General features: G+C 43.2%; 1 protein-coding gene across 2 annotated transcripts in view; it reads left to right on the top strand.

The window, feature by feature from the left end:
- The first annotated feature begins 6,384 nt into the window (after positions 1 to 6,384).
- The window catches only part of HTR2A (5-hydroxytryptamine receptor 2A), a 25,907-nt gene continuing 23,036 nt past the window's right edge, over positions 6,385 to 9,255 (top strand). For both annotated transcript variants that reach the window (XM_005420771.2, XM_005420770.3), the window contains exon 1: positions 6,385 to 6,872. In XM_005420771.2, coding sequence (XP_005420828.1) covers positions 6,473 to 6,872 — 400 coding nt within the window. In that variant the 5' untranslated portion in view covers positions 6,385 to 6,472. The remainder of the gene's footprint in view (positions 6,873 to 9,255) is intronic.

The raw sequence follows: 9,255 nt of genomic DNA, 5'->3' as shown, positions 1-9,255 counted from the left end.
AACCTGTGTGGCTTCCACATCCCCATACAACGCTGGCAATTCGCTGCAAGGATCAAAATCAAGCCACTCGGTGTTCCGGGCAGTGTGCCAGGGTCTCCAAGCCCCCCGATGGGGTTCTCGGCAACTCTGGACATCTGAAGGGATGTTCTGGGTTCCCACAACAAAGGACAGATTTTTAGAGAGGTTTCTTTAAATAAGGCAGAGTTCCTCCTTAAAGCATCAGAAGACTTTCATTGCTTCAGCACAAAAGCTTAGGGACATTCCCCAACAGTTCAGCCTCTGGTGGGAAATAAAGTTTCCACAAAATCAACTTTCTATTCAAGGAAAAAATCAAATCACTTTTGCCCAAAACATTCAGGTTTCCTCTGGGAAAATAAAAACAAAGTATTTTCTTCAATACATGGGCTTGACCCAAACCAAATATTTCAGTTTATTTTTTAGCTGAACAAGAATATATTATTTCAACTCAGTTCAACTTGAAACTGCCTCTGGATGTGCTGTCATGGTGGATATAAATTGCCCAGGAGAATCTGGGAATAAGACAATCTGCATCACAGCTGGTTAGCTGGCTCATAAGAAAATATTATTAATACAACAATATTAAAGTATCATATTTAGAACAACAAGACTGAAGCAATATATTTGGATGCTTCCAAATCAAAGTCCTTCATAACTTTTCCTCCCACTAAGAAATTTTGATACAGGGAGAGAAATTTTTAAACTGGTAAAATAGCACATGAGAAAAATAAATAATTCTGACTCTAATTTCCACCCAACTGATCATTCCATCAGTTTTATGCCACAGTAATTCTATTGAGCTCCACTGGAATGACACAACATAAAGGGGTTGAAGGTACAGTGTTACCAATCTGACCTCAGTGCATGGGTTTAGGCAGATAAAAGATGTGTCTTAAGGTGCTCTGGGTCCTCTCTCATATTTGACTTCCCCTTGGCACTGTAAGTATGCACAGGAACCTGGAGATCCTGAACTAATAATGTGGTTAGAAAGGATGACACTCTACAAATCTTCAGGAATATGACACATCTTTCCAAAACACATGGATGAATGAGACAATCAGGTTTTTAAAAGCAAGCTATGAATTCAGCTTCACCTGGGATTAAACAGAGATTGAAACTAGCATTAGTGTGTGGGATAGACAAAAAATCTAGAGAGCTTCAGTTATACTTATATATATATATATGTATATGTATGTATATTTTCTTATTACTTAGAAATTGTAGTTAGACTGAGTTATTCCAGCTTTCTCTTCAGCCTCAAATTAATACAGACATCCTGCTTCACAGCAAAGACCCCTACAACATCATGCCAGTTACTCACCTCAGGTTTACAGTCACCAGCACACAGGGCTCTGGTGCTGCAACACCCAGCTTGCTCAGGACCATCGCCTGTGAACAGCAAGGTTGAGGGATGCAGTTCCAGCATGATTTTCAGAAGGCTCATGTCAAGCTCTTCTCACCTCACTACAATGGCATGGGTCTAGAAGGCTGAGAGGTCCAGAATGATCTCAAATGCATCAGAAAGAGAGGGGAGTTTTTGTAATGGTTTGTAATAACTAGCCTCTGATTCACATCCAAGGGACCCTTATGAATACAAACAGAGACACCAAACTGTAGTAGTCTCAACAGCAACACGAATTATTCACATTTCACTTGCCTCACTTTTAGATATCAGAGTGATTTATTAACATCCTCAGTTACTACTACATTTACTGATTACAAAATCTATTCAGAATACCAGAGAGCAATGGCAAGCTCAGAAACTGGGGATTTTTACTCCTGAAACAATCCTGAGAACACCAAATTTGAATTATGTAAACTAGGTTTTTAACTTCTCCTCTTTCAGATGAAAATTGTTGAAAAGCAGCATTTCTAGGAAGTGTTTATGTGCACCATGCCAAGCATAAAATCCCTGCTGAAGAGAACAAAATAATGTCCTACAAAAAATTTCCAAGCAGAGCTAGGGAACAGGGGAGGGGCTGTCATGAATTTGTTACGTTGGTGCCTTCCAGAAATTAAAAAGCAATATGCAGTCTGTTCCCATGCCAGCTGCGTTTCTAGAGACTGCTTTCTGTCTACCACAACCACATTATTGCCATTTTAAGCTAAGATTCCACTTAATTTCCATAGGCTGGGGCAGAGCGCAGCTGCCGGCTCTTAGCGCAGACGCGCTGCCTGGGACTGCAGGTCGCAGCATGTGAGGCACTGCTGCTATCCACCTGCAAGCTCCTTGGTTTAAAATTGAAGAGCGTGGCACCTACACCTTTCCAGAGCTTTCCACCTTTAGGAAAAGCAGAGTTCAAGGCTGGTTTGGACATGACTGATCACCTAGGAGTTGTTCCACACCGAATTCTCAAGGTGGAGCTTGCTTGGTTTTGCAGATGGATGAGAGCCCTGGTACCTTCCTTTTGCTGGGCTCTGCAAATGAAGTTTGGACACTCCTTTTGCTTGATACCTGCAGTGATACTATATGGAAGGAAAACAATTTTCAGGTTCTTGGAAGGAGGTGAGATGAGTAGCTCCAGCAGTCAAAATAGAATAAAAATCCTGAGATAAATAATACGATAAACTCACGATCAGTTGCACATCCAACACAGTTGCTAGAAGATGCAAGATCACAGATTTGTTTCTGACATGTCAACCTGCACAAAACTGGTTTCTGATTTATCACTGCTTCATGTGCAAACCTAAAAAAAATTTAATATGCCTGTGCCTCAGTTTCACATATGCCAAACTGCTTTCTATCAGGAAAGCTAAGTTTTCAGAAGATACTCAGAAGGTAGATACTCATGTGTCTACAGCTACACCAAAGTAAACAGTGCAGTCCTTAAATGGAGAGCTTACAACTGTAGCTGCAAAGGTCTTAGGCAAGGCAACATTTGGCTGGCTTGCACCTCACTTTTATGTTCTTGATGTCCTGAGTAGAGCTGCAGTTTTAAATGAGTCATTACACACCCCCAACCATACTGTTTGTCAAGGTCCAACTCAGGCCAAGTTTGGAAGAAATTAACTTCTGTAGCTGGTATGCAAATATGACCAGAAGTCAGTTATCTTACTGCATAAATAGTGAACAGCCAGGGCTCATTGATCTCTCCTGCAGAGCAGTGGACTGTTTGCCAGGGCCTTTGCTTTGAGTAGTAGCTCTCAAGGTTACTCCTCACAGCTGAGAGATCCCTTGACTCAAGAGATTCTCAGTAAATGAATAATAGCGTGCTAAACTCTGAAATCTTAGCTAAGTGACACAAAAGATTGATTGTGCACGTATAATCCTTGAGATATAAACTGTTGACTAAATCTAAGTTTGGAATTAGGCACACATGAACTCCCTTCTAAGAAGAAGCTTAGAACACAAGGAAGTCTTTTCTGAACCTCATGACTCAACAGGAGAGTCTCTCTCCCTGCCTGTTTTGTCTGACCCTGTCCTTTAGGCCATAAATAATCAAGTGCACCTTGTCATCAGATCTTATTAAACCCTTTTCACATTTACCATGAAGATTGGAAAAATCACTGAGTTATATCAATAAACATACTGCTACTTCTCTTAGAACACAAGGAAGTCTTTTCTGAACCTCATGACTCAACAGGAGAGTCTCTCTCCCTGCCTGTTTTGTCTGACCCTGTCCTTTAGGCCATAAATAATCAAGTGCACCTTGTCATCAGATCTTATTAAACCCTTTTCACATTTACCATGAAGATTGGAAAAATCACTGAGTTATATCAATAAACATACTGCTACTTCTTTCTTGGAGTGACATGCATGACACACCATGACTGCTATGCTATAGCTGTCAGAGCCCAGAGCCAGCCTTCTAAGAAAGCAGCAGGACACCTGGGCTCCTCACAAAGGTTGTATGCAGCCCTAGCTAAGTGGTCCTGAGCCCTGTTCTGCACAGTGGCTACAAAAAGCAGAAGTGGAGCCTACCCTCTGTATCACCCTCATGTTCATGGGGATGGCCACCATGAGCATGGATGCCAAATTCACTTGGTGAACACAGTAACACATTGTATGAAAGGAGAGAGGAAAGTTCCCTGTCTGGCTTCTGGGTGAGACTGCCAGGGCTAAAACATTTCTTGCTAAATCCAGCATTACCACCTTTTTTTTACCAGTTTGTGTTGTCTGATAGTCTTCTGGCCTCACCTATGGGACTGGGAAAGTTTAGCACTGCCATGACACATTTCCAAGTCCCACATGGGCATTAGTGGGAGCTACTGCCTCATCTGCCCAGTCTTGCTGGGTTCACCTGCGAGTAAAATTGGCTCCAAAAAACTTTACTGTGAAAGGCTTTCTGTAACTGTGCCCCACTGATCTGAATGGGCTTCAGTGTGTGCCCTGAGAATCACTTTGGTATGGTTTTGGGTCCATGAAGAGATTAGCACATGTCAGCTGAGCTCTAGTAAGGCTCCATGTGTCTGAAGTTCCCTGGGATCTGCAGCAGGGTTAACAGTGCTGCACACAGAGCTGAGCTATGGGAGCAGCCTGCAGCTCCCAAGGGTCTGCCAGGACCCAGGGGTGCCCAGTGACACTGGCACCTCTCTGAGCTCTCACTGTGAACTGCCTGAGCCTGCCTGTTTAAAGCCATTGCCCCCAGCATGAAGGAAGTCTGCAGTGTATTTCAGGATGTGCAGGCGAGCAGCGGACCCACGCAGCAAAACTTTTGAACACTGTAAGTCTCAGAAAGTCTGGGAGCTGGTTTTTTTAGGTGGCAAATTGAAAAGTTGGCTATTTCTTCACGTGTGTCCTGGCAGCAGAGGTACAAGGCAGAAGCAGTGTCAGGCTGTTTTGTTTCCCCTTTGCTCTATACACACTTTGCTTTACAGAACTGCTTCATTCGGGATGCCTGCTTGGGACAGGCTGCTGGAGTTAGCTGTTACATCCATCTCCTGACAAATGAGTATGACATCAGAGTGACTTCAATTTTTTATAAATATCTATTGCCAATTTGATTCATATGTCAGCACAGACCTGGAGTTAAAACTAAAGGGGACTGAATATTATGCCTGCTTTTTAAGGCTGGTGGAATTTCCCCTCTTTAGGGAAAAACGTACATATTTCACTAGTATCCACGGTCGCAAGCCTTAGATTTTGTCTCTCTCAAGCCTGCATCCTGTAAATCCCTGTAATTGCATGCAGCTGTTTGTGAGCCACCCGCTGCAAATTGAAAGCATGTGCTGAAAAAGCCCCCAAGAAGAGAACCTCTAAAACAAGCACGAAAAAGCTGCTAGTTTACCAAAAAGACCCTCTCTGCTCTGCCCTCCCCTGCCCTCCTCTGCCGTTGCTACCTTTCAGTTTCTGACATCCAGAGAGTGGGAGGTCTGACAATCCGAACAAGGCAGCAAGGGAGAAATTCCATTCCTGTTGCAATCAGTAATTCCTCCGTGCAGGCTGCTTTCTCGGGAGCGTGTGCGCGCACTTTCCTTTGTGTCACTTCAAGAAGGGCTCTGATATTATTATTACTTTAAATATAGCTTGCCCTGGGGCGGGGAAATGCACAAGGAAAGAGCCAGCAAGCAGCCTATCTCTCAGAAGAAAAGAGCAAGCCTCGCAGCACAGGAACTGGCTTCACTCAAGTGTGCAGTTTAGAAGTCAAAAAACTATTTAAAATACCACCATTGTGGAGGAGGCTGAAGAAAAAAGGCACGGAACTGGCTAAACACAGCGAAGAATACTGTAAAGCAGGGTGCAAAGTGCATCTATTTGCGGTTTGAAAGTGGGCTCTGAAGTGCAATGTAAGTCTTCCTTAAATTGTATTCTTTTATAACAGTATCTAGTTGTTTAATTTCCATTCTGAAGCCATGCTGGGCCAAAAGGTACAATTAGCTACAAAAATCAGCATGGAGCAGAATGTGTAGTCTCTGATATGAGGCTGAAAATGATTCTGAAATACAACAGAAGACAGAGACTATCAGCCATATTATGGAAGATGCTCTATAAATAAGAGCATATTTAATTATTTCAAGAAAAAGACGCTGGATGGAATCATTAATCAACTTTCTTAATAGAGAAGCAAGAGCTTTGCTGCTTAATACAGGGAGATATTTTAATACTGCTGTGTTTAAAATTATGTGATAGCAGTTACCAATAGCAATAAGATGTAGCTCCAGAGGGGAGTCCTAGTGGTTGCAAAAGTTTTATGTCTTTTATTTCTCCAACATTTTTGCTCTCTGAAGCCTCAAGTCCACATTCTGTATCCTACAGCCTGGTTTTACTTTTCAGCTGGATTTTCAATATATGCCAACACTGGGCTTCCTCTGGAACTGAAAACAAAACATTTCAGCTTTTGGAGTAATTCTGGTATGTTTTTCTACATCGCACTAGTGGCAAAAATACAGTCCACAAAAGATTGTGCACCTTCAACTTCTGGCATGGAGAGCTGAGGAATATAATGCCCAATGGTGACAAAGGGTGATAATTTCCTGTTTTTCACAATTTATCTCTGTGGTTTTGGACTTAGCAATGGATATTCTTTGTGATGGAGAGAGCTCTGTGAACCCAACTGCAAACTCCTTCATACAAATTAACCATGAGAGAAGATTCTACAGAAATGTTTATGGAGCTGGAGAAATTAATATATCACATCTCTGCAACTTGACTGTGAACTCTGACAACCTAACCAATCTTTCATGTGAAAGTAACATGAGCCCACCGTGCTGCCCTGCACAGAAAAACTGGCCGGCTTTGCTGACAGTGATAGTGATTGTTTTAACCATTGCTGGAAATATTCTTGTCATCATGGCTGTTTCACTGGAGAAAAAACTACAGAATGCCACTAACTATTTTCTAATGTCACTTGCAATAGCTGATATGCTGCTGGGTTTCCTTGTCATGCCTGTGTCCATGTTAACCATACTGTATGGTGAGTATTAGCTGTGTAACCTACTGCATGTATTGATAAGCCTTAAACATTGCATGCAATAACATCTTGTTATCATTATGATTTCATTCTCTTGCCACAGAAAATTGTTATCACTCAATATAAATTGAAATGTATGTCACTGGTTAATGGGTGGAACAGGTGAAGTACTTGAATCATTTCCTACTTTATATTTCCAGCCATAGGCATTTTAAACACAGTCCATAACATCAGTTTATTACTCAGTTGTCAGATGAATTGTCTCAAAGTGTATATGAAGGTGCTTTACTCTTTCTATTGCTTTCAGTTTTTTTCCCTGGCTCATAATTTTCATATTCCCAATGAGAATGTAGGGTCCTGCCAGTTACTTTGTTCTGCAAATATGCACTGAAACACTAATGACTACTTTTAGATTCAAAGTAGGCAGCCCCCTTAATTAGTTTTAACGAAGTAATACAAATGTAAATAATTTTCTTATCACCAATACCCTGCTTAGACATCTACTTACTAGCAAATGCTGGAATAAATATTGCAGGAGTTAAGAAATGGATGGGCATTCATTCTGCCTGTTTAGTAACATTTACAAATGCAAAACTATTATTTCTTAAGAGAAGTTAAGTTAATAATGACTCACAGTTCATGCCCTTGCAGGTGATTAATAGCAGATCTTTCTTCTCATTTTCACCAAAATAATTTGCAGCACAGCTCATGCCAGAACAAGCAGCACCCTATGTGTTTAGTACCAATTTTGTCAGGCTGTTGCTGTTCTTAAACTTCAGAAATGAGCCTTCCAATGCTACTGAATTGCTGCAGTTCAAAGAGAAGCTACACATTGTCAGGAGGAAAGTATATTGTTTGGAAAGATTTCTACTACTCCACTACTTTTGGACTTATGGTCCAAACATGAGCTTGTTCTTAAGGGAGATTTAATCCAGAAATTTGGAAGTTTATTTTGCATTTTCAGTATCTCTACACAGATCGCTCCCGGTAGCATTTGCAAACTGGCATTTGCATTTGGCATCAGTCATGGTGCAGCACCGTGATTTACCGTATTAGTGTACGATTATCTTTGGCGGGAGAAACAGCGTGAAACAGGAATTGTCCGGTGGGTGAGATTTGAGTCGTGCGCGATTCCCTGAGACAAGCAACAGGGACTCCTGCTGGCCGGGCTCCGCTGCCGAGGGAAGAGGCGCCCGGAGCCCGTGTCTCGGGAGGGATTTGGGCTGGGGCGCTGGATGCCGTTCCCGCATGGCGGGAAGCCGGAGCCCCCGAACCGGGCAGGGCTGCGCCGCCCTGCCTGGAGACGGCCGGGACACCGGGGAGGGGCTGCGCTGGCTTTGCCTCCTCTCTCCTGCTTCTTCCCCTGCTACACCAGCAATGGAAGCAGCATAACTTCGGGTGAAAAATCATCTGGTGGCACGCACTGGTACCAGGAGAACCATCTTGGTGTGGTGCACCATCAACCTCCAGGATGATCAGGGATGGCATGGAGGGAAACCTCCCCTTCCACAGGAGCATTTTCTTGGCAGCAGCAGCTCAACTTCAGCCACATCACCTATGCTGACAGTCTTGAGCTCAAGGAGGCCTTTGCACACACCTGCTCTGCCAGAACACCTCCAAGCCTGGGGAACAAAAGTGCCCCGCGCCCCCTTCTGCAGCTCCTTGAAGGGGTATGGCTCTTGCTTTGCCCAGAGATTATTTTCTTGAGAGGTTTATAGCTACTGTGGGCGATTCTGGTTTGGTTGCCCAGCCATGCTGGCCATGTGCCTGTGCCAGTCTGCACCCTTTGGGCTGGGTAGTGTTCTCCATCAACCCAGCAGTCCCAGACTGCTGGAAAAGGCAGCACCCAGTCAGTCCTGCCAAGGTGGACATGACTACAGAGCAGAAAACTTCCTGGAGGATGTTATCTGCACCCTTTTTAAGGGGGCACCTTATTGCATCCAGAGTTTTCTCCTCTCATATACTTTGCTGAATCTGTAATCTCTAAGGAAGTTTATCTGGCAGATGCTGTTTTTTGCCTGCCCCATCCTGGTTTATTGCAAAGATAAGAAGTCTAGAAGGATACGACAAATGTGTTCCCAAAGGTCACTGAAGCAAGAGAAGATGTATGTTGCCAAGTGTAAAAATACTTTAATGGTTTTCCCTGTGTAAACTGGCCTGGCCTGACAGAGAGATGCTACTGGGAAGTCATGCCCCTGAAAGCCAGCCATCACATAACACACTCCAGGGACCAGACTTCCCAACAGAAGAGCAGAAAACATGATAAAATACATCCATAACTGCTGTATGGCTTGTCAGCATCAGCTTGTGTTACAGCAACCCAAGAACACCAAGAAATAGTTCTCCTCAGTACTCACTAAGTGTTATTAGGCACAGCCATACCTCC

This window comes from Geospiza fortis, unplaced genomic scaffold, assembly GCF_000277835.1.
Source record: "Geospiza fortis unplaced genomic scaffold, GeoFor_1.0 scaffold194, whole genome shotgun sequence".
NCBI classification, from domain to species: domain Eukaryota; kingdom Metazoa; phylum Chordata; class Aves; order Passeriformes; family Thraupidae; genus Geospiza; species Geospiza fortis.
Note: the sequence above shows the minus strand (reverse complement) of the source record. Positions and strands in the feature narration are given on the sequence as shown.